General features: G+C 45.1%; 1 protein-coding gene across 4 annotated transcripts in view; it reads right to left on the bottom strand.

The window, feature by feature from the left end:
• The window catches only part of SPEG (striated muscle enriched protein kinase), a 1,484,310-nt gene that overhangs the window by 380,712 nt on the left and 1,077,129 nt on the right, over positions 1-26,469 (bottom strand). For all 4 annotated transcript variants that reach the window (XM_078679189.1, XM_078679190.1, XM_078679187.1 and 1 more), the window contains exon 20: positions 6,808-6,976. In XM_078679189.1, the coding sequence (XP_078535315.1) occupies positions 6,808-6,976 (169 nt within the window). The remainder of the gene's footprint in view (positions 1-6,807; positions 6,977-26,469) is intronic.

Below are 26,469 nucleotides of genomic sequence, written 5' to 3'. Positions count from 1 at the left end.
TCTCTTCCACTTCATTCTGTAGGTCTTTTTCGTACTATCCGCCCTGGCCTATGAGAAGATGTCTTTACATTCTTCTGTAATGTTTAGATGTTGAAATTCACAGTGCTCAGGAGATAGGCCGCTAAACACAAGGATTTTGGGTACGGATGAAGCACTTGTCCCCGGGACATCGTTGGAAGCAATGGTATTGGATGGAGGCGAATCAGATGGACCTCCGATAGCAGCAGAAGCTCCGTGAACCAGTGTTGTCTGGGCCACCATGGGGCTATCAGGAACAGTCTGCACGGTTCTTTCTATGTCTTCACAAGCACTCGTGGCAGCAGGGGAACCGGAGGAAAAGCGTAGGCAAAGACGCCTGACCATGCCATCGAAAACGCATTCCCCCAAGATCCCTGCTGGGAAAGCCAGCTTGCGAAGAACCAGCATTTCCTGTTCTCCGCTGTTGCAAAGAGGGCTACTGTCGGTTCTCCCCATCTTTGAAAAATGTTGTTCAGAATCCCTTGGTCCAACTCCTATTCATGGCAGGAAGACTTGAGCCTGCTGAGTGTATCCGCCTTGACGTTTTGATTCCCTGGGCGATGTTCTGCTATTATGGATATCCTGTGTCGTAGCGCCCATTCCCATATGTCCTGGGCTTCCTGAGAGAGGGAGAGTGATCTTGTTCCTCCCTGCTTGTTTAGGTAGTGCATTGCAGTTGTGGTGTCTGTTCTTATCAACACAGATAACCCCCGTATCCTTGGTAGGAAAGCTAGCAATGCGAAGTGGACTGCTCTGGGTTATAGTAAGTTTATGTGTAGTTTTGCTTGTGCAACTTCCAGCGACCGCTGACTTGAAGGAACGCTTCCCATCCTTCAAGGGATGCATCAGTTGTCACTATCAATGGGGCTGGCTTTGTAAGGAATGAAAGACATTGCGAGACATTCCGGTTTTGGGTCCACCATGTTGCTGCTTGAACCATGACCGGCGTGACTTGGACAACATCCTCGAAGGATCCCTCTGCTTGACGCCATTGCAGATCTAGTTGCTCTTGCAACGGACGCAAGGTACGAGGGGAATGCAAGATGACATTGTTCCCAGTAATGACTTGTACTTGCGTACTGAAAGACACTTTCTTCTTGTAAAGTCTTGGAAGAGAGATATCGTTTTCAGCTGCCTTTCCTTGGAGGGGAACGCCTTGTTCCTCTCTGTATCCAGTATCTGTATACAGATGTTTTTCGTTGGTTGAAGGGATGATTTTTATTTGTGTAGAGTCAGACCCAGCCTAGCAAACAACTCCACGCAAGCCTCTGTTGATGCTCGGGCTAATTATGCTGATGGTGCTTTGACTAGCCAGTCGTCGAGGTAAGGAAATACTTGGCGTTTCTGTCTCCTTAGAACTGCAGCCACTGGAGCCAGGCATTTTGTGAAAATTCTTGGGGCTGATTTCAGGCCGAAAGGCAGTACCTTGAATTGGTAATGTTCTCCGGCTACCATGAACCGAAGGAACTGCCTGTGTGAAGGATGGATGGGGATATGAAAGTACGCATCCTGTAGGTCTAGTGTGGTCATATGGTCTCCCGGGTTCAATAGTAGAAGGATGTCTTGCAGAGAAACCATCCTGAAAGATTGCTTCTTGAGATAGGTGTTTAGGGATCTGAGGTCTAGAATAGGACACCATTGAAGGATGTTTTTCTTGACGAGAAAAAAGCGGAAGCAAAACCCCCTTCCCCTTCTGGGAGTTCGGGTACGAGTTCTATTGCTCCCTTTCGGAGCATAGGCTGAATCTCCTCTCGGATCTGATTTAAATGTTTTATCTTCTGATGTATCGGCGGTGTACACAGGGGTGTCTGTAGAAATTCTAGAGTGTGGCTGAATTAGAAGGTTGTCATTGTCGTCAAGTGTTGTCTTTTCCCTGAATACCTCCTTTACCTTTCGGAGTAGATTTTGTGTGACCTCTTGACTGGTGCTGTGTATACTGCTGACGGTAGGGCTGGAATGAGGTGGAGTAAGAGGAATATTGACCTTGTTGGTATCCTCCCCTGTAAGATGATTGACCTCTACCCTTTGAGCCTCGAAAAGGAACGTTCCTGTATTTTAGAGTTCCCAATGACTTAGCCGTCTCCGTATCTTTTTTGATACTCAGCAGAGCATCATCTATATGCTTGCCAAATAGATCTTCACCGTTGAACGGAAGGTCCAAGATTTTATTCTGGACCTCCGGTCTAAATTCCATTGCCCTCAGCCATCCGTGCCTGCGTAGGACCTCAGCTCTTCCTAAAGATCTGAAACCTGTGGTCGCTATGCCCCTAGCACAATCTATGAGTTCGGCCGAAGTCCTCTCCCCCTCTTGCAGAATTTTTCTAGCTTCTTGTCTCTCCGTCTCTGGTACATGGTCTATGTAAGGCGAAAGGTCGCACCACATTTGTCTATCGTACCTCCCTAGGATGGCCAGTGCATTCGCAGCTCTCACTAACAGGGCCGACGTAGAAGAAAATTGCTTCCCCGCATTGTACAGCCTTCTACCCTCTCTATCCGGAGGCGCCGTAATAGGAGCTGACGGATTTCTTGATTTTTGCTAAGCCACTTGGGTAATAACTGAGTCCGGCTTAGGATGACCTAAAAGACAAGCTGGAGCATCTGAAGGCGCATTATATTTTTTGGCCAGTCTGGCGAGCACCAGAGTCACTGTAGCTAGAGTTTCCATGACCTTCAGGCCTTTCTCTCAAAGATGACTTACAATTGGTAAAGCTCAAACTGTCCTACGATAAGGTTCCTTGAAGTCATACAAGAAACATTCTGCCGTATCCTCTGCCATGGTATGTGCGAATCTCTTAGTGGCTCTCTCCATTAAGTTATGAAATCCACCGATGTCCTCCGGTGGAGAATCAACAGGCTTCGGTGAAGGAGAAGAAGGTGATGGAATGAGATAATCATCCCACTCTCTGCTAGGGTCCGTAATCTCTCCTTCTTCCTGGTCATCATCCGTGGTCCCTGGATCTTGACCAGATCTTGGTGGTGGAGATCTTGGAAGGGGTTCCGATAAGACTTCCCGCCTACGCACTAGTGTACTTGGTACAGAGCGTGGTTGAGGTGTAGCCTCTGGAATTTCCTTTGAGGCTTGAGGTACAGGATATCTCTTTCGATAATCCACTAACATGAACTGTAGATCCTTTAATAAAGAAGATGGCACACTCGTCATCTCTTCCTGATGTTCCTGGCGGTATTGCTGCTGGGGACGCTCTTGAAATTCATATTCATCTGAATCCTCCTCTTGGTACTTCACCTGCAATTGAGACGGGCTACTAGCATACCCAAAAGGACCGCCATCATCTTCATCCCCATCCAAATCTTCTTTCTCCAGAAGGTGAGATGGTACCAGAGGCGACACCTTACTTGGAGAGGTAAGTTCTGGTGTAATTGTCCTTTTCCAGGCCAAAAACCTCTTTTCTGGGGTTTTTTCCCTCGTCGACAAGCCCGTCGAAACCGTCGCCGATATCATCGTCATCGACACTACCGTCGACGTTGCCGTTACCGTTGTCGTTGTTGCAGTCGACGATCCCGTTGTCACTGCCGTCGTCCACGGGTTGTAGTCGTCGCCGTCATCGAAGCCGTCATCGTAGGTCTCGGTGTCGACACTGTCGTCGACGGTGGTACTGTCGATGGTGATAAATGTCTTGAAACAGCTTTTACCTCAGGTTTTTTCGCCAACGATGTTATTTTCCTCATCGACGCTCCCTTCGACAATGCAGATTTCTCCACTTTCTCCTCAGAAGGTGTGGAGGATGGTTTTTTGGACAGTAATCTTGACCTTAGGGCTCTGAACTAGTTTTCTTGGAATGTTTAACCCCCGAAGCAAGACCCTTCTTCTCCTTTTCGATGCCTGAAGGAGATTTTGAGGGACTGTGCCCTGAAGACCCTGGGATGGTCTTTTTAAGGGCCTTCTCAGGTCTTTCCCTGAGGTATGAGCCTGAGGAGATCTGATCCTTTTCTGAGATCTCCTGGAAGAAAAGGACTCCTCCTCACTGTCACTGGATATGATCTCCTTCCTAGCTTTCACCTTTTGAAGCCAGAGTAGAAGCTTTCATGGTCCCTCAAAGTTTTATTGGAAAAGGTACGACATACCTTGCAATCCTTTCCCTGATGATCTGGATAAAGGCAGTATATGCTGTGTTTATGAGGGTCGTCTGTATAGAGCAGGCGGCACAAGCTCTAAATAATCCTTTTTTCTCATTGTCAGACATGGTAGAAGAAGGAGAAATAATCAGAAGAATTCCAAATAATGAAACCTGGAGAAGGAAAAAACCCTCAGGTCCAATCCAACTTGAATATATTGAAGAGTTTGAGCAGAGCTCAAAGGAGACTCCCTAGCACAACTTGCGGTAGAAAATCTGAAGAGCAGAAGGTTCTCTCAGGAGGGTTCTAGAGAGTGAGGAGCTCTGACTGGTTCAGGGAAAAGTTTGGTCTCTTTTACATAACAACAGTTATGGGTTGCAAACGGGAAATGGGTCTAGGTCTCTTTTCAGTTTGCTATACTACTAAGCATTGCTTTTGTATGCACCGGAGACTTCAGTCTCGACGACGGGGAATGATTCAGGGATGTGAATCTTTGGAGTAACGGTCGGATTGCACAAGTTAACTGTTGTGTTTCCAGGACATATAGTAATGGAGAGAGTGGGCATCCTTGCCTGTGCGTTTTCCAATGCAATTGAGGTGAATCCTGGTAGTAGGTCCAGTATATAGCGACCTGACACCATTTATGAATATTACAGGTAGCCGCATTATGAACTGTGCCACAAAGAGAAAACCCATTCTAAGGAGTTAAATGGCTTTGCAGTGTCTAACAATACCACCACAGCCTCCAAATCTGGGGTTAGTTGGTGTATAAGAGCGGAAATTGATCTGAGATTATGGGCTATGGATCTGCCTGGCACAAATGCAGCCTGGTCAGGGACGACAAAATCTGGAAGGAGTAGCGGGTTAACCAATACGTTTGCTAATATCCTGGTGTCAGTGTTGATAAGGGAAAATGGTCAGTAGAATTCACTCTGTGTGGAAGGTTTATGAGGCTTTAAGGGAGTGATGAGAACAGTTACTCTAAAGGAGAGTTTGAGGGTATCCTTTCCCATCGCTTCATCATACACCTGTAGAAGTCAAAGCCAACAATAGAGACTAGGCTTTATAACATTCTGCAGGGAACCCACCATTTCTTGGGGCATAATTGTGGAGAGGCTAGATATGACTGCAGTAATCTCTTCAAGCATAATAGGTGCATCAAGGAATTCCCTAGGCGGACCCTACACCCAGGTCATGGCTATGCAATCCAAATAGAGTTAACAATATCTAGGGGAGTCTATAGTCCTGTAAAGTATTGGACAAATTTGGAAAGTATATTGTCAGCTTCATATATATGTCCCCCTTCATCCCACACCACACGTCCCCCTTCATCTCCCACCAACAGTTTGTCTGGTGAGGATCGTGAGTGTCATTCAAGGGAGGCATGGTTACAGCCAGGTCTCTCTGCCTTACCATATATTCATGCTGTGGCATGCTTGTGTAGGTGCTTCACCTTCTGGATTGATATTTCAATAAATTCTGTAAATTTAGTTCTAATCTTCGTGTACTTTCGAAGTGTATGGTGTTGCATATGGTGCATCTCAAACATCCTTTATCTAATCTAGTTCACCGACAGAAGGCATTCTAAAGTCCTCTACACATCCCTGATACTTAATATTTTCCTTTTGTTGCCCTTCATATCCACCCATAAGTGTACTGACTAAACTTTACGTGTTTCCTATGTGTTGTTCAAGTGCTGCTGTGATCCTCCTTTCCCCATCAAGTCTCTTACACTGCAGTTCCTCTCACAGTCAACTAATATCTCCTTTTGGGTCACACCTCTTCTTGTTCACCCACTTATATTTTTATATCGTGGGAGATGCCACAAAGAGTGAGCTGAAAGTCAGTAGGAGTCAGAGAACCTATGCCATGGCATTTTTCACACACCTATGCCATTTCAGCCAGATGACTGTACACTCAAACGGTAACTGGTACTTGTGTACCACAGTACATATATTATCAACACAAATATCATAGTAACAGGTGCAGTCTCTCTTCTAAATGCTCTTGTGTCTTCTCAACAGAATGTCTAGCAGTCTTGTACCTATGGTGAGTTGGAGGACCAACAGGACAGAGGGACAAAGGAAGCTAATGATTATTAGACACACTGTACTCTACGGATGTATTTGTTTTGTATAACACAATATTCCACAGATCTCATTTGGGACGGAGTACCTGCTAGCCCTTCGATGGGAGCATACTCTGCTTCTGGATAATAGAGACCCTTTCACATTTTTTCTAAAGCTATGCTAAGGGGAGAGGCAAGAGAGAGAGCGAAAGATGGGGAAATTGGACATAAAGTTATGTAGACTCTTTCAATCCGAATATTGATAGTGTTATAGAGGAGGCTGCTCCAGATGGCTTGCTGAACAATGCTGAGCTTCTCTCAAAGGGAGGAAGATTTTTGTTAATAGGACTGCATGTATATCAGGCAGACATTTTTTAGATGGCACTTTATGGCTATCTAGCATAGTTGATGACTATTTGGGAATACAATACATGCCCCCCCTTACCAAGTCAAGTGATCAGTCTGTCTACTGAGGTTTGGAAGAGTAAGCAGAGTGAGATAAGGGTAGGCTCCGAGTGGCTCTCTCCCTTCCTAGGTTGAGATCCACCATTTGTGCTGCACTTGGCAGACAGAAAGAAAGTTGCTTGGTCCCTACTCCCACAGTATTGCTTCCTCCCAATGAAATCTACATACTACAAATGTCTCACCTGTGCGCACCACCAGTTCCGCTTTGCAGGAGACCTCCCCAGCCAGGTTCTTGGCAGTGCAGGTGTAAACTCCGCTGTCGTCTTCCACAGTGTTGAGGATGATGAGCGAGCACTCACTGTCGTCATATACAAAGGTGTGGTGGCTGCTCTCAGATATCAGCTCCTGATTCTACAAGTGGAAATGTTGAAATGCAAGTTAATGGTCTTAAAGTAAGAGGGCATGCCCAGTGGCTTGTGTTGCCCCATCTTGGCTAAATGTTCAAGCCTTAGAGAGTTGGCAATACCCCTATACCCACAAAGACAGGTTCAATCAAGGCAAGAATAGGGCAGGCAGTGGGTTATGTGGTAGGACTTTATTCAAATGAGGTGCAATTCCAGTACTCAGTATACACAGGCTCATTATTTAGATTGTACATTAGATGGTTTATTTCAATACTTATTTTACGTAAAAGACTTCAGCTTTAAATGTGCCGAAGACATGAGACATTTCAGCCAACACATGTTTCTCTCTCGAAGCAGTGCACACGCCTGGGGTTTCTCAAGGCTTGTAATGAGGATGTGGTGACCAGGAAAGGGTTCAAGCTGTTACATGCTGTGATCTGTGTGGAGTAAGTCCAAGGGGCATTAGAACCTCAGTTCAGGGTCAGAGATGCAAAACCTCGTCACTACTGCTGGTAGGTAGTACCCTGCATTATGTTCTTGTAAAAACGGGTTCTCATATGGAGACCGCAGTGACTGCAAGTACCAATAACCGCTTATAACCCAACGTGATCACAGTAACCTGTTCCCTTGCCCTACCTTAGTCAAGATAATTTGTGCACTTCCTAACAGACTTAAATCTCCACACGAGGACAAGTACTTCCAATATCATAATAGAAGGTTCTGTAAAGAAGGGAGTTGACTATGCACCCCAGTCGGGAGCTTAAATAGCCTCTCCAGGTACCAAGCAGATTGCCTGTAAATGACAACAGCTTAGACAGGCTGGGATCATGCCTTAAACCAGGAAAGAGTTCTTGCTGTTGCAAATATCTTCCTTAATATCTCAATAAAACATAAAGATTTTTGCTGGGAAAATATTTTTCTGGAAGCCTGGTGGCCGACTCTTCGCAAACATGTCTTGGAATGAGGATTGGCTAGTGGTTTGTAAGGCAATAAATATGGCTCTCAGTCTTAGTCCCTGTTACCCTTGACATTCAAAAAGAGCTGGTGGCTATGCATAGCACACGATTGCCCCAAGGCTTCTAGAGGCTGCACAGTAAATTTCCAGAAACAACAGAAAGAGAGCAGTTTAGTTAGAGAACAGCCAGGTTTTTAGGGCTTTTCTAAGGGAAAGCAACGTTGGGCTGTTCTTTAAACTGAGGGCCATTCCTGTGCAAAGCCTTGAAAGCTAGAACTAAGGATTTAAAGTCTATCCTTTTTTTCACTCGGAGCCAGTGTAGCTTTCTTATTCCCTGGGAAAGTGACTAGAATTTCGGAATGCCCAACAGCAATCTAGCAGCTGCGTTCTGCACCCACTGTAGTTTGAGCGTATGCTGTTTTCCATATGCACGGCATATCCGTAATCGAGTCCAGCCAGAGCTAGAACTAGAAGCTGATAAAGTAGCGCATTGCTGCTGAAGCGCTTCGCGCTTTTATTTCTGAAATTGCATTTTTTTAAAAACCTGTTTAATTATTTGTTTTCGTTCCTGGGTTAGTATTCCCTGCTTTTAACTTCCCTCCTTACCTGCACCATAATTGGTTCTGCACCGCTACTTGAGCGGGTCCAGTTCCTGGGGTGGGATCCATTTCCGCCGCCATCTTGGATTGGTGTGGGTGTCTGTTTAGGCGCCAGTATCTGCGTGCGCTCTACTGCGCAGGAGCCAGCGAGGGACATCTATTTAAGGCGAGTCCGATCGTGGCTCGGCCTGATAAGGTAGCGCATTGCTGCTGAAGCGCTTCGCGCTTTTATTTCTGAAATTGCATTTTTTTAAAAACCTGTTTAATTATTTGTTTTCGTTCCTGGGTTAGTATTCCCTGCTTTTAACTTCCCTCCTTACCTGCACCATAATTGGTTCTGCACCGCTACTTGAGCGGGTCCGGTTCCTGGGGTGGGATCCATTTCCGCCGTCATCTTGGATTGGTGTGGGTATCTGTTTAGGCGCCAGTATCTGCGTGCGCTCTACTGCGCAGGAGCCAGCGAGGGACATCTATTTGAGGCGAGTCCCATCGTGGCTCGGCCTGATAAGGTAGCGCATTGCTGCTGAAGCGCTTCGCGCTTTTATTGCTGAAATTGCATTTTTTTTAAAACCTGTTTAATTATTTCTTTTTGTTCCTGGGTTAGTATTCCCTGCTTTTAACTTCCCTCCTTACCTACACCATAATTGGTTCTGCACCGCTACTTGAGCGGGTCCGGTTCCGGGGGTGGGATCCATTTCCGCCGCCATCTTGGAGTGGTGTGGGTGTCTGTTAAGGCGCCAGTATCTGCGTGCGCTCTACTGCGCAGGAGCCAGCGAGGGACATCTATTTAAAGCTCCTCCCCTAGCGCAGCGGGATCGCGTAGCGGGGGCGCCTTCGCTTAGCCTGAGTCGTGCCAAAGTCCTGCCCGTCTGCGCTCATCCGCGTTCGGACGCGTTGGGCAGGGCAGGACCTCGGACTCTGTGTTGGACTTTACGGGGGTTACAATGCTACGCTACTCCAGGGACACGTTACTTGCTATTGGACAGTGTAGTACGAGCTGTGATGCTCCTCGGGTAGGTCCGCTGCGTGGCCCTTACTCGTGTGCCTGTGGGAGGTGGACTCTGGACATCCCCATCCCTACTACCTGCATGAGTAAGGCTCCTGACGCTGCTTTAAAGAGCTCTCATTCCCATCTTAGTATATGGAACTTGAACGTCAGGTCGCTGGTAAAACATCATCAAGACATCTCTGACCTGATAGGCAAGGAATCGCCGGATATCTTTTGCCTGACCGAGACTTGGTTACAGGAGACTGACACGGCCGTTATCAACTTAGCCTTCCCTCCCGAGTACTCGGTCTATACTCTTAACCACTCTTCTAGAGGTGGGGGTATAGCGCTTGCGGTCAAATCCTGCTATCCGTGCGACTGGCGAGGGCAAAAAATCACTGGCTGTGAAAGTGCGTTGTTTAAGATCTCTATCACGCCCCATTTTGCTCTCTCGGGCCTACTGATTTATCGTCCCCCTGGTAGCGATGTGGCCTTCAGGGAGGCCCTCCCGGACGCTATTAGCACGCTGGCTGTAGGCTGCGCCAACTTCTCCATTCTTGGGGATTTAAATCTTCATTACGACAACCTGACCATACTCGCGGTAAACAGCTCTGTGGCCGACCTTGAGGCTCTCCAGCTGGTTCAGTTGGTCTCGCATTCCACCCATGTAGGCGGTCATATTCTAGACCCCTTTTTTACAAATTTGGCAGAGGCTAGTGCCTCCATTCCATCTCCCTTGGCCTGGACGGACCATTACTTGGTGCGTATCCAGTGTCCAATGCATGAGCCCCTCCTCAAACCCACGGTTCGAACTTTTCCCAGACGGTGCTGGAATAAACTTAAACTTGACGATTTTTATCACCTTTTGTCCACCGACCCGTTGGGTCTATTTGAAACCGTGGATGTGGGTTATGACCGCTTCGGTGAGTGGGTTACTAGGGCCCTAGACTCCCTCATTCCGATAGCCTTGTGTAAATGTGGATCAAGGGACCCTAGCCCCTGGTACGATGAATCGTTGCGGGCGCTCCAAATCACCTGTAGGCGCGCAGAGCGGGAATGGCGTAAAACTTATGACAGCAACAAAAAAGTTCTGTATCTGGCCGCTGTAAAACTCTATCATCGTGCTGTCTGCAGAACTCGTGCGGCATTTTACGCCCTTCAATTTCGCACTAGTACCAATCCCTCTAAAACCATTTTTAAGGCCCTGAAAGATCTAATGGCTAAAAGGGTTTTAGCGAATAAACATGGTTCCACTTCACATTGTGAAACCTTGGCAGCCTTTTTTTTGGAAAAGGTCCATGCCATCTATAGAGCCTTTCCCACGGTCGTACCTTATGCTGGTAGACTTCCCAAGCTCCCAGTCCAGGACGTTTTACATTCTTTTCCTAGTTTATCACTGGAAAGCTTTGAGAAATTGGCCCAGCAGGTCAAGACTGGGTCCACGGCTGACCCTTTACGGCCAGCTCTGTTTAGAGACCTTGCATCCCATGGTCTTTCGCCGGTTTGCTCTTTGATTAATACCTCATTAGCATCCGGTCTGGTCCCCGCTAAGTGGAAAAAGGCGGTAGTTACGCCCATTTTAAAGAAACCAACTCTGGACGCCAGTAAACCTGAGAACTACCGCCCAATTTCACTTCTCCCGTGGCCAGCCAAAGTAGCGGAGGCGCATGTTAACACTGCCCTCTATGACTATCTTTCACGGGCTAACATCTTAGACAGCACGCAGAATGGATTTCGAGCTGGACATAGCACGGAGACAGCCCTCCTCTTTATGGTGGAACACCTGCGCTCCGTGCTTGACGCGGGTCAAACGGCGGTGCTGGTGTTATTAGACCTGAGCGCCGCCTTTGACACCGTCTCCCACCAGATCCTTCTGCAACGCCTGGAGGAAGCTGGCGTCACCGGCCCCTCTCTCCAGTGGTTCCGTTCTTTCCTTGCCAACCGATCTTTTTGCGTGGCCGTTCCGCCCCATCAGTCCAAATTCTATCCTCTGGATCTTGGGGTTCCTCAGGGCTCCTCGCTGAGCCCCACGTTATTCAACCTTTACGTGAGACCGCTGGCTGAGGTCGTCAAGCACTGGGGTATGACCGTGGTGTCATATGCTGACGACACTCAGCTTGCGGTCACGCTCAGCGGGGATGCTGAAGTGGATGCTCCTAGATTCCACAATGGACTCCGGGCGGTCGCCAACTGGATGACCTCCAACTGTCTCCAGTTGAACGCAAAAAAGACGGAAATTATGATCTTTGGCAAGCAAACGGAACTCTGGGGTGATAGGTGGTGGCCTTCGGATTTGGGTCCTACGCCAATTCCGGTCTCTGAGCTAAAAAACCTTGGGGTGTGGCTTGACCCAACTCTCACCTTCGTCTGCCATACAAAGCGCACGGCGGCCTGCTGCTTTGGCATCCTGCGCGGACTACGTCCCGTATTAAAATTCTTTGATGCAACGACCAGGCAACTTGTGGTGCAGGCAACGGTGATTTCTCGACTCGATTATGCCAGCTCCCTTTTGGTGGGGCTAAATCGGGCCGAAATCACCCGCCTTCAGTGCGTACAGAATGCAGCGGCTAGAGCAGTTGTGGGCTTACCTTGATTCTGTCCCACAACTAACACTCTGCGTGCCCTGCATTGGCTGCCGATTGCGCAAAGGATCCAGTTCAAGGTTCTTTGTGTAGCCTACAAGATTCTTAAGGGCTCCCCTGCCTTGATTCTTTCAAATCGCTTGTCCCTCTATGCCCCGGTCCGTTCTTTAAGATCATCGGACCTCGAACTCGCTGTCGTTCCCCGCTTCAAGCGTAGCCGTGCTGGCGGCCGCTCATTTCAAGTACGTGCCGCAGCTCTGTGGAACTCTCTTCCCCTAGAGATACGTGCCCTATGTGATTTGTTCACTTTTCGTCGAGCTGTCAAAACTTTTCTGTTTCCTTAGATTTTCCACTACATTCTTTTCAGTTGTGTTGTGTTGCTACCTTGTCGGGCGCCAGGACGCTCCTTTGCTGGAGCATCTGTGCGCGTAATAAATGAGTCTAACATAACATAACATAACATAACTGTCACAAGTATTTTTACTGCCTTTGGAGGAATAAAATACCGAACTTTCCTAATTGTCTTTAGAGTCAGGAAGACCATAGATGAATCCTTAATAATCTGGTGTTGAAATTTCAGGTTATCATCACAGATGATATCCAGATTCTTCATCTTCTTGAAAATCACCCAGGCTGGCCGGTGTAGTGTAGTTCCGATAGTACCCTTACTGCAGGACCTACGCTGTTTATGGATAACATATACTGTGGGCTTGGTGGCAAACTGACTCTGTACACCCCCACCGAATATGTCAGCCTATGTTTTTTCATTAGTTAGCTCGCAGTGCTACTAGAATCTCCTCTAGCGTGTTTGCAATAAGAATTTATTGTACCTGAGTTCTTCTCATGTAAAATAAGTGCGCTGCTACAACTGTAATACAGTAGCAGAGATATAGAACCAGCAGTATAGTGAATAGAAAGAAATAGTATTGTTCTACCATTTTGCAATAGTCATGAACCGATACATGAATATAAGATGCATTTATCAAATAAAGTGCGTACTCCTAAAATGACTGTCTAGATGTACCTAAGTGTACCTAGCATGTGAGTAGGTGCGAAAGAGCCTAAGTCTAACACCCAAGTCCAAGAGCCTAAGTCTAAGAGCCAAATCTAAGAGCCAAGAATCCCACTGTGATTTAGTCGAATCCCCATACCTGAATATTGAGAGTGTAGCACTGAGTCCTGGACTTGAGCTGGACACCCCACAAAGGATCGCCAGACTACTGTCAGCTGGAGCGATGTCATATCGAAGCTGCAGCGTCTCTGGTCAGTGTGTCGAACTTGAAGTCTCGGTTCCCTCCTGCTTTCTGATAGCAAGAGGTGCTGTATTTATACAGTTTATTGCACATGTTCCCCATTGTTTAGTATGAGGATGACGTTGGGGATTAAACCTTGTGCACCGATGGGAGAGGTGAAGTGGACCTCCTGTGGAGTGTACTCATAAATTATTCATATGTGCTAAGGATGATGTCTTAGCAATATCGATAGGGAAAAAACTCACCCTCAGCATGGAACTAAGTGAAAGGTTTGGTCCATAAAAGGCAGCCTGTCCTTATTTGGAGCCCTTATAAGGCTTGTTCATATGAAATGACGGGGATACAATGTAGGGAAAGTGCACAATGTTCCCTAGACCTATATCAGGCTACCGATATGAAATATAACACCCACTCCACTTATACTTAACAATGATAATACACATATGAGCTACACATTTATAACGGTGTCAGTGCATAAAATTATCAAGCAGTCATTTAAAATGTTTCTAAAAACTTTAAAATATCTTTTAAAAACAGTTTAAAAACAAGGAAATAAATGTTTTCTGTGAAAGTATGACATCTGTAGTAAAGTTCCGCAAATCACAGTTCTAAATGAGTTCTATCACACAAGTTCAACTACTGCAAGCGTACTTAGAAGGCCAAGCATTGGTATAGTACGTGTCAATCTGAAAAAAGTTCTTTTGAGAAAAAGAAGGGGAAAGAAAAAACTGAATTTGTTTCCAGCACACAGTGAGCCAGATTCTGATTACATGTCCTGGCTGGGAGACATAATATTATTGTTGCCTGCTGTCGTAGGGGACAAACATTGCAGTACCCCGCATAGCACGTGAAGTGTAAATAGATGAAACTCGTCAGTGCTGCCAACAGTTATTGGTGAGGCAGCCATTACTGTATTCGATACCTCAGTGCCAAGGGTGGAGCTGAAATGCAACTTGGTCAAGGGCACCTGCGGATCCTCGAGGAATGCATGTGTTAAGATGGGAATACCCTGGAGACAGAGTCAAGCATGGGACTGCAGTGGTTCCTGCCTGGAGTCTAAGTATCCGGATTCCAGCAATAGCAAGCAGGATCAGAGGCAGACCCCTGAAAATGCTTCTGAATATGGAGTGTATAAAGTTAGGAACAACTCCGAGGATGGTCTGGAAGGTGTTAAAGAATCCCGACCTTATGGTTTAAAATAGGTGTACAATACCGCTCGTATCTGACATATTTACGATACGACCCACAATTTCTGTGGAATGTCGGGGCAGTTTGTACGGACTAGCACCTGTATCTCTGTCGAGGTCCTTACAACTTGAAGTTCAAAGGTTTCTTGTGAAGAGGTCAATGGCACCGTTTGTTGTAAAAACATGGCTTTCATTCTGCTCAAAGCATCAAACTGAATAAAAGAAATATTCAGCAAAGGCCATACTGGCACCTCCCTGACTGTATTTGTTGGAGGAATCAATATTTGAATACAGCAAGTAACCCTGGTGTTCATGGTGACCAGATAGGCAATGCCCGGGAGAATCCCAGAACAACCTTGATCGTTCAGCATCAAGTAACTCCCATTCGAAAGTAACTCGAACGCTGGTGTGATCACGGCAGCTGGAGTTCCATTCTTACGGCAAGACGGATTCACAACTGAACCATTACATGCCCCATGTAAAACGAAATCTTGGCACATAAGAGAACCGTTTAAAGCGCTCTTGCAGTTAGTACCACTAAGAAACAATTTCTGATCCCCACTCCTGCGTCTTTAAACCCATTTCGTTCCCAATGCTGTAAGTACTCATTGTAGGACTGGACACAGTGAAAAGAATCACACACGACTAGCGTGGGAAATTCTCGATCCGTATTTACCAGTGCCAGCATAAGTGCTTTTAATTCTGCCAACTGAGCCGTGCAGTTTCCAAGAGATTGCATTTTTGTGCAGCTAGGATGGAACTTGCCATCAAGCATGTGACCTTTAACGACAGCATATGCCGAAAAATACGGCTGCTTACTTCCTCTAGCCGGTTGCACAGATCCGTCAGTATAAATAATATATTCATACTGATCTAGAGGCAAGATTTCATTAGGTAGAGGATATTCTTGTTCATATTGGAGGAATGCTTGTGTTTTTAAACTTAGATCAAATCTGTATTCAACATCTGTTGCTGTAAGAGAATTAGCCCATTGTATCCATCTTGGGTGTAACGCTTTCGCATTTGGGATGCTGGCCTTTGTAACAGCTTCTAAAGCTGGTACCGGAGTTATGACAATTATGTGTTTCCCTTGAGCCAGTGCTCTTTCTCTTGCTACAGCAGTCTGAAATGCCGTCAGAATTTTTTCTGTTGAAGTGAAACGCATTTCTGCATTCGTGTACAGGTGTGACTTGTAAGCGATTGGTACAGTTTCTCCATCATTAAGTGTTAAATAAGTGTACCCGCATTGACCCGCGATTTTTAGGATCACTGAGTGGCGTACGTTTAGGCGTGTTTGTGTTTGGAAGTGAACATGTCTTCCTGGAGTAAACAAAGAATATTAGTATGTTGTTGTGTCCAAACTGTGGCTGAAAAGTAAGGTTTTATTAAGTCATAGAAAGGTTTTACCCTTTGTGCGTAATCTAAAATGTATGTCCTGCCGAAATTTAGGAATCCTAGTATTGATTGTAATTTTTTAAAGATTTTGGAGGCTGGAGAAGCGCACACGTTTCTAGAAAGTTAGCTGCCTTACTTTTGCCTTCACTTGACAGCTCATTACCCAAAAATAGGACATTGAGGTAGGCTATTTTCGATTTTTAAAAGTTGAATTTGTAGCCTTCTGCTGCAAATACCATAATAATGGTGCTTACCCTGGTCAAGTGCCTCTCTAAGTCGTTGTCTGTCAGATAAATATCATCCACGTAGGACAACGCTTCTTCATCAAATCTTTTTAATAACTCTGTTTCTCTTGCTGAAAATACAACCGGGCTGTTTTTATACCCTTGTGCTAGGCAACAGAATTGTCGTTGCGACCCTAACGCACTGAATGCAGTCAGATATCTGCTTTCAGGAGCTATAATTTGACAGAAAATTCCATTTGAGATATCAAGTGTGGTTTTGTATTTTTTGCACACAATGTTATTCAATAATGCGGAACTATGTGCCTTTGTGGACAGCAAATGTCTTTGTGCATGTGTTTAAATGTCTGTAATCTAGAACTAGACGATATGTATTGTCGGGTTTAGCGACAGGAAACAAAGGATTGTTCATTGGAGAGGTACAGTTTTCAATGACCCCCTAGTATTCAAGTTGATCTAAGATCTCCCTGACCTGTTTTTTAGCTTCTTGCTTTATTGGATATTGCCTCTGAGCAATGGGTGAAACTTTTAACGTGATTACGTGGTAGGTTGAGTTTTCATGACACCCTGCGTGATTTTTGTACAATGCCGGAGCTTGGGCTACTGCCCACTCCTGTGCACATGTATGTTTAAGGGGAACGGGAATGTGGTTGGAAAATGCAGGAAAAATGATACTTTCACCCTGGGGCACTCCATTATGAATGCAGGCAGCCAATTTTGTTCTGCTAACAGGATGTCATAACCAGATGATAAGTTCTTCCAAAAAAGACCTTTTACTTTCCCGGGCTTATCCTCCTCCAACCGGAGTGTTATTTTACATAACTTATGTGGGACGCTCATCCTGGTGTCTGGTGTTTCCACCGTGATGGAATCATTCAACTCCGCTTTCACCAGAAATTCTTTCAGGTTCAGGCGACCTATTGTTACTTCTGCCGCACTGTCTAGCATCATCATCGTCAGAGCCCATTCCTCGTTCAGAAGTTGTGTCCTCAGAATTCTGAGCATGTCTGATTTTCAGACCAGCAACTTTCTTTTTCTTAAATTGAGGTTTTGGATTGTGTTTATCTTCTTTTTTAGAAGTGAAGTTTTGAGCACGCTGCTTGTCTCTCGATTGTGTGCACTCATCTCTATTTTCTAACCGTCCTTCTCTTTCAGTGCTTTTCTGCGAGCCCTGAAAGGAACAAGAGGAACATGTATCAGTATCCTGATACCCGTCAGGTTTCCTAATGTTATCCCTATTCCTAGGGGTTACCTCTTTTCAGAGGGCTCCTGTGGAGGAGACCTACCTCGGGATTGAGATCTCTTGTCTTTAGAGTTTTCTTTTTTATTATCCCACTTCTTTTTAGAAGAAGTTGGTGTCTGCTTAGAAGTGTCCTTTTCGGGACTGCCCTGTAGTTGAGGTTTTAAAGATCTTGCCCCCAAACTATCTCTGCCTAATTCTGCATATGCAGTTTCAATTATTTTGGGTAGTTCAGCCTCCTGAATTAACGGGCCGACCTCCCTTAGGAGTTGGCGGATTGCCACTGATGCTGCTTCTCCTTTAATATTAGCTAGTATTATAGATGATTCCTGGTCGTAGTTATTTAATAACTTCATCCCTAAGTTTAGGGCAGGTTCTGCTCCATAGTCATTTTGTATTTGTCTTAATACATCTGGTATTACTGCTAATGAAGGAATACCATGAGTTCTGGCATATATGGCAGCAAAGACTGTACCCCAAGAGGTGCAATCCTCTAACTGTGGTGTAATCCGTATGGGCAAACAGATTGTTAACATTCTGTGTTTTTCAAATGGTGTTGTATTTGGGAATACTGCTTCTAAGTGGGTTATTTTCTGAGCTACCCAGAAAGGAATTTGTTCACATTTTGTGGGCACTTTGCCCATTACCGTGTGTAATGTTTGTGGAGTAATTTTAATACTAGTGCTCTGTGTCAGATCTGCAGTAGGTGTGATCACTGTAGGTTGGACCGCTAGTGTCCTTAAGACAAAGTGTGTCATGTTTCTGTAGAGTTTTACCAACTCTTTGAGTTGAACAAGTAGTTCATCACCTGGCATTGTGTCAATGTCTGGATGTGGTGCATAGGTCGCTAATATTGGCTATGTTGCTCCTGGTCTTCCTAAAGGACCAAACCTTGCTCTTGGTCTTAAGTGGGGTAGGGCGTCATTAAACCAGAAAATATGTTCCTGGAAAGTAAGCAGAATCTCAGTCTCCTCAAACGGAGTGTAAGACGCTGGAACTTCTTCATGTGTTTAATAATGAAACGTTTTTGTTATAGCATCTGCTACTGGGAATTTAACCCATGAGTAGAATACCTCTGTTTTGAAATCTTCGTGTGCCTCTAAGACGAATATTACTGCACCTCCTCTGGGTGGTAACCCATGTTTGAGTAGTCTGACTGTAATAGTTTATCTTACTTTGGGTGCAATATATATTGCATCTGCATCTACATCACCAGACCTATTAAGTCCCTGGGCAAGATGGTTTAAATCTTCCTCTTGTTCAACCATTAGGTTTTAGAACACAGGCCAACTTTCAAAGGAAGTTTATGAAAGGTTTTATTGTTTTGGGAATATTCCTTCAAGCTTGATTAACCACCAGCTAATACATAGGATTTTTTGCCTACTCAGCTGTGGCGAAGTTTTTTATCTCACCTACTCCAGAAGTCTCAGGTTTTGTAAGTAGGGTCTTTGAGATTAAGCACGACTGAGCTACTCAGATTCTACAGTTGAGTAAGTGCGCCATGTATATGACCATGTCATGAGTGATGTAATATGTGACGTCATCAGCAGTGCATTATGGGTGCGCGAGTTGTAGTTAGCTGAACTAAATATAACGGGGGGAATTTCAATGGTTTTGTATGAGTGAAATGTCCAGCTAACTATAACATTTGTGAAACCTATGGTTTTTTCAGTGAATTTCTAATGTTTTTTAAATGCTAATTCCTAACTATAACGTGGCTGAAACCTATGGTTTTTTCAGTGAATTTCTAAGGTTTTTTAAATGCTAATTCCTAACTATAACGTGGCTGAAACCTATGGTTTTTTCAGTGAACTTCAAATGTTTTGTAAATGATAATTTTTAAATGTATTAATTGTTATATTTTTTATACTAATTTACTACATTGTTTTAAAGTATTTATTTTTAGATATTTTATTTTTTAAATTACATTACATATTTTTAATATAAATTGAAAAAAAAATGTAAAATATTTTTTTATTTTATATTTTTTTATTTTTTTATATATTTTATACAGCAGCCAATGATATCCTATGGAAGGAAATTCAAGTTACTGGTAAGTACAGTTAAATTAACTTTTCAGGATCAGTAGTGGGCTGAAAGATGCAGCACTAAGGTCTCTCCTGAACAGGTGAGTAGATCGGAATTCGTAGTTCGGCTGATTTTTGAGGAATTTTTTAAAGTTCCAAAACTCCACACAGAAAATTTTCCAAGGGAAACCAGTCAATGTTAGCATATGGAAGGAAATTCAAGTTACTGTAAATATGATTAGATTTACTTTTCAGGGTCCTACTGGGCTCAAAGATGCAGCACTGACGTCTCTCGTGGTAACAGGTGAGTAAATCGGAATTCGTAGTTCGGCTGATTTTAGAGGAATATTTCGCTCAATAGTGAAGGAAGGGGTTGGGGCCTGAGGTGACATGTGTGCAAACACGCCCTGTGGCGCATTTTAGGTTGGGGAATTAATTCCTCTTCAATCCTGAGGTCCCATGTGAGCCAACTAGCCCACCAGGTACCTCCAGTATTTTATTTTTATTTATAAAGTTTTATATAGCGCAAACAAGATCCCGAAGGATATCAGAGCGCTTTACAATAAATTGGTAGAGAGGACGTGGCGCTTACTGAAGGTACCTGTTGGACTAGTTGGCCCCTTAGGGGACCTCTGGATTGAAGAAGAATTAATTACCCAACTTAAAATGCACCACAGGGCATGTTTGCACACATATCACCTCTAGCCCCGCCCCCTACCTTCACTACTGTGCAAACACACCCCGGAGCGCCTTCTAAGTTGGGGGATTAAGGCCCCTTGCATACTGGGGGTCCATGGGGGCCAACTAGCCCACCAGGAACCTCCAGTATGCACCAGGGGGCTGCGTTGTAGAGAGGTGTAAAAAGGGGCATGGCCTCATTACACCTCTCTGCAACGCAGCCCCCGGCGCATTTGCAGAGGGGGAACTAATTCCCCTTGCAGACTGGGGGTCCCTGGGGGCCAACTAGCCCAACTCCAGTATGCGCCAGGGAGCTGCATTGTAGAGAGGTGTAATGAGGCCACGCCCCTTTTTACACCTTTCTGCAACGCAGCCCCCTGGCGCGTTTGCAGAGGGAGAACTAATTCCCCTTGCATACTGGGGGTCCCTGGGGGCCAACTAGCCCACCAGGAACCTCCAGAATGCGCCAGGAGGCTGCATTGCAGAGAGGTGTAATGAGGCCACGCCCCTTTTTACACCTCTCTGCAACACAGCCCCCTGGTGCGTTTGCAGAGGGGGAACTAATTCCCCCTACATACTGGGGGTCCCTGGGGGCCAACTAGCCCACCAGGAACCTCCAGTATGCGCCAGGGGACTGCGTTGCAGAGAGGTGTTCTAAGGCCACGCCCCTTTTTACACATCTCTTCCATGCAGCCCCTTGGCCCATACTGGAGGCTCCTGGTGGGCTAGTTGGCCCCCAGGGACCCCCAGTATGCAAGGGGAATTAGTTCCCTCTCCGCAAACGCGCCAGGGGCGTGTTTGCAGAGAGGTGCAGGGAGGGGGCGTGACCTCCTTCCAATCCCGTTTTTTTTCCCTACTTTTAAGAAGGGGGCTGTGTAGCCCCCCTTCTTTTTCTTTTTTTTTTGGCCCTGGGGTCCCCATCCCCCAGGGCATGCCCCCAATTCTTATTTTTTAACGGGAAGGGGGCCGCGTGGCCCCCCTCCCGTGGCCAATTCCGGCCCCGAGGAGCCCATCCCCCGGGGCATGGCCAACATTTCCATTATTTTTTGTGGAATGGAATGGGGTCCCTGTGGCCTCCCAGAGGCTGAGAGAGGGGTGTCTTGCTCCATAAATGTTACTTCAGCCCCAAGAGATAGATTCCCCAGGGCTCTACCCCCTCATAGCACATAGACAGCCCTCAGCCGCCACTGGCAATTTCTGAATTATCCTGGATCTGCTGCCTTGATCCTACTTTTTGAAAGCAGCATTCCACACTGTGTCACCCTCCATTTTTTTGCATCGTGTTTTTGAGGCAGGCATCTGCAAACAAGTCATCAAGTGGTTGTTCTCCTCTCTCTCAGATAGACCTCTTACTGTAACTATTCCCTCTTTCCAATCCCTGTTTTCTGAATCAAGTGTGGTGTACCTCAAGGATGCTCCCTCTTTAATGTTTCCGTTAACTAATCTAGCTAGGGCCTTTGATTCTGATATATTATCCTATACAGATTATCATCGTGTCTATTTCTGACCCATTCTAAATTCTACACAGGCATGCTGTGTGGATTTCGCCGGACGTAAGACAACTGTTTAAAAGAAAGAGGGATAAAACGAAAATGCTGATGTTCAGTATACTATCTTCTTCTGTCCTTGTGGTGGTCACATCACTTGCAACCGATTCTGGATCAAGTCCATGCAGCCATGGATCTGGCCAGCATTCTGGATTGTAATCTTTTGATGGAAAACCAAATCAATCAAATAATGACTACTTGCTTTTCCGTTCATTGAATCCTCAAAAAGATCTTTGTATTCCTTCCTCTTAACACTCATAAAACCATTGTGCAAGCTCATCTCGCCTAGATTATGGCAACTTTGTCTATCTTGGTAGATCATCCTATTGGACACACTTCCTGCAGGTTACTCATACCACAGCCAGACATCCTGCTCTACCTGCTCTCCCTTCGAGACTTTTTCAACTACAATGTCTTCAGGAAGCAATTTTAAGATTAGGATATTTATGCAGGAAAATTCCACTTTTAGAATCCTAGTGCCAAGATGCCTGGTAAAGGTCCACGATCTATAATTCCAAAAATATGTATTTTCATATATACATGTACATGTGTCATCAGGCATGTGCTGTATGCACCACGACGCTACAGCGTTTGCTGCTTCCTGGCGTGCTAAATGTCATAAACAAAATGACTTGTACAATTGCATGCTTGAGCACATCACATGGTGAAGTAGTTATTTTGTTTCCCCGTATATTTAAATTTACTGTTTTAAGAAGATGGACGACATTCATGGGTGGTAAATTAAAATCATATGTGCAAAAGCATATGAAAAAGAAAGGAGCAGACAGGACACAAATAGCAACGGGAACAGTGGATGGCAGGTGGAGGATCCAGAGGAGAAAACAGGAGAGGGAAACACCCATAGAGCAGGGTGGCTGTGAGGGGAAGCAGCATAAAATGGAGAACTCATATGCTCCCCTTTCTGAAAGAACTTCATTGGCTGCCCATGAAGGAGCGGGTGAGGTTTTAAGGGCTAGTTCTCACTCATTGAGTGTTTTATCAAGCTGGCCCTCAATACCTGTCAAAAAGAATCGCTCACTATCACCCACCCAGATCTCTACCTTCCAAGAGTTTTTTGTTGGCAGCACTACCCAAGATCAAAAGGAAAAAAAGGCGAGGCAGCTCCTACTTCTACCTTGCAGCCTAGGATTGGAATACCCTACCTCAGTAGCTTAGGGCCACTGTGAATATTCAGACCTTCAAGCGCCATCTAAAAACCTGTCTCTTTAAATCGGCATTCTGATCCCAGACCAGATACGATCCATCCTGCTTAATGGCACTGGGACATTCATTGAGTAACTCTTGCGCATTACGAATTTCTATAGATAGATAAATAAAGAGCGGAAAAACACATTCCATGGAGTGCTTAAAGAAAAGAAAAAAATTTAGTTCCTAATGGCAAGTTGTGGAAGGGCTCAAGTCATCCCAGCAGGACAATGAAGAAGAAGATGGTCCAGTGGTGGGACAACTAAGCATAGCGACTGGGAGGGCAGTCATTAAACAGAAAGTAGAGAAAAGAGATAGAAAAAAAGCCATCCAATCAAGAGCAAGAAGCTGACCCAAAGCCCACTATACACATATATGTCAATGTATTAGAGACAATAGGGTCTTTGGTAACAAGCAGCTAAAGAAGCTGTCTGCAGGAGCGCCTAAAAACCAGTGGTCATAAACACAGGGTATTGTGAAGCCAGTGCAGGTCAACTGATGAAGGAAGGTAAGGATAATTTACTTACCTGTAATCCTAGTTCTCTTCCAGGGGTATCCTCATCAAAGTCATAAGCACATGAATATTCCCGCCTATGTGCGGGACCCCGGAAACCCATCACATATATGTGAAAACCATATATGTAGCTTTATATATATATATATATATAGATCTCATTGTGGCACAAGCAGCAAGCAAGAGCAGAGTCCTCGAAAGGAAAGGTGTTATGCTGAACAAGTATTGATAGGGCCATAAAGCGACTCTATGCAAAGAGACAGACTGCTGGAAAATTACATTCTCACTGTCCCTATTGACAAACCTATCAATCCAGCTATTGGGAATCAGCAACCTGTCCAACAGAATCAGTTCAGAATCATTACGGGATTCAATAGACAACACAGAGAACTATATCATATTGTCAACCATAACTGGTCGACAGTTCTCAGTGATCCCGTCATCGGCCCTACTCTCCCCCACAAAGCAACTATCACATACAGCTGAGCTCCATCTATGAAGGACCGCTTGGTCAACACCAATCCAGAGGTCATTGAAAAAAACATGTGGTTATAAATCAGCAGTGGTTTTTTTAAATGCAAAATCTGTAAGTCCTGCACACATGGGGTGAACACTAAAACATATAAAGATGGTTTCAGTGATAAGGCGCACAAGATAGACAAGGTCCTTACATGCAAAACAGAATACGCCATTTATGTTCTCCAATGCCCCTGCCACCTAAGATATGTAGGAAGCACGAAGCATGCGGTACACAAACGCATCCTACAACAACTTAGGGCCATAGTAAATCAGGATAATACCTACCCTGTAGCTCGCCATTTTAGGGAAGTCCATCAGAGCAACAACAAATGTTGTAATTTGGCAGCAATCGGGGTCAGCATTTAGCTGAAGCCATCTTGTAATCGGCAGCCATCTTGTTTGCCATGTGCTCACCATGTGCTCTGTCCTACCTTGCTGTCGTTTGCTCTTGTACTCTGCTTAGAGACAGACTATATTTAGGCTCTGCCACTCTGCACATGCACAGAAGAGACTGTGACTGTCCATGCACTTGTCCTTAGTGTGTAACTGTCAGGATGTGTTTACTAGAATTAGCAATTGCTAGCTCCTCCCACTTGTTGACTGTGCATTTCTGTATGACCTTTTATGTATGTAACCCTTCTCTTCTGTACTTGTACCGCCTTCTTTTGAGCCCCTTTGTTGGTATAAAAGGACCATGCTCCTTCTGTTCAGTGTGCTAGTTCTTACACTACCGAAGGGTGTTGTGTGAATTGGTTCCACCTCATGAGTTTTATTAATTAAAGCTTTGTTTTATATTCCAGTTTCCGTGCCAACTTCTTTTCTATTGGTCTGAGGACTTGTGCAGAGAAGGGCGAACCCCTAGCACTGGTAGGCCTAGCTGAGGCCCACCACAACAAATTGGCGCCCAACCAATGGGGCTCATCGGTGACTCGGATGCCCGAAGGAGTGGTCGAAACGAAGGATTGGAATCTCGCTACGGACAATCATTGCCCGAGGAGACCTGTGTCTTGGCAAACCACGGCGTTTTTCCTCTCTTTCTGATCTGACCATCCAGGTGGTGCGAGTACTCGACTGAGATCTCTTCTGTTGATTCGCTGTGCAGTGACCGTTTGGTCGATTTAAAAGCTTGGCAGTTGGAATCTGGTCACCAAGGGATTGGTAAGGGTCGTTATGAGACACTTGCTGTTGGTTTGATACCAGTGATTGGTAAGATCGTTTTATGAGACTTACTGTTGGTTTTGGAATTTGTATTGGCCAATTTTGGAAACTGTGATGTATAATTAAATTGCAATTTATATAGGCAGGTAATGAGGAGAATTTTCTCTGTTTTGACTAAGATTTGAACGGCGCACCGTACAAGTGTACTTTAAGCGCTACTTTGTGTATAATACTGCATATTCTGCACTATTTTCGGCATGCCTGTTTCTAGCACACTTCGTAGGATGTGTTGCTTTTGTGGTGGCACCAGTTTGAGACTTGATGAAGTACAATGGCACCCCCCGGAGGGGACGCCTAATAGGGACATGTATATTAAGTATGGTATTTCTTCTATAATATACAGCACGTTATGGAATAAATATACTAGTAAGGATCCTGAGTTGTGTTGGCCTATGCATGGGTCATTTGATTTACGAAACATTCAGTATGTGGAACAATGTATATTTAAGCGAAAGACTAGGCAAGATATGTTTGACTGTGTACGAATGTGGGAGAAAGAAGTGCGTGAACGAATGAAGCGTGAATAAGCCTTGATTGAAAAAGAACAGCGAAAGAGTATTCATGTTAAAGTGTTGAAATGAAAAATAAAGAAATGAAAGAACTAAAAGAGAAAGAGGATAGGGAGCACCATTTGCAGGTAACTGGCCAATATACTGTTTGGCGACCTCTCTATCCTATCCTTAATGAACCGCAAGATGATTTCTTGTTATTAGATCGTTCTCCGCCTCCATATATTTTTCCTTCTGCTCCTCATGAGTCAGATGAAGAATCTTCTGCAGACCAGGAGAAAGCACGGGTAACTCGTTCTATGTTGTCCGCTGAGCGTGCGGCTGATCTTAGATCCGCTGCTCGCAAAGCCGTTCGTAGTGTTGCCTCTGCTTCTGAAGTTTGAGATGACATAAAAAGTTGGCAGGAAAGAGAGCAAATATATTTTACTGAGGTATTTGCCGCAGAGGTCCTTGAACGGTTTAGGAAACATTCTGAGGAATTAGAGCCGGTTGATGTAGCAAATGACTGTAAGCAAATGCGTGATGGTCTGTTTGTCTTTTCTCAGGTGGCTGACTCAATCAGACGTTTGGTTAAACTGAGTGCTGAAGCAGTCCGTTTGCGAGAAGAGAAAAAGGGAGTAGAGGCAGCTGCACAAACATCTTAGATCAGCGTGACACAGGCTTCTGCTTCTAGAACAGATAAGACTATGATAGTTCATGCGAAACCTATGAGGGAAGCCACACCTTTGTATGTTCCTCCTAGAGGTGAGGGAACAAGTGATAATAAGGATTCCGCTGATGCAAAGGGTTATTTCATTTATAGTTGGGTTTACACTCCTTGGAATAGAGTGGATGTCATGGC

This window comes from Lissotriton helveticus, chromosome 3_1 (assembly GCF_964261635.1).
Source record: "Lissotriton helveticus chromosome 3_1, aLisHel1.1, whole genome shotgun sequence".
NCBI lineage: Eukaryota > Metazoa > Chordata > Amphibia > Caudata > Salamandridae > Lissotriton > Lissotriton helveticus.
This window is presented reverse-complemented; position numbering and strand designations above follow the sequence as displayed.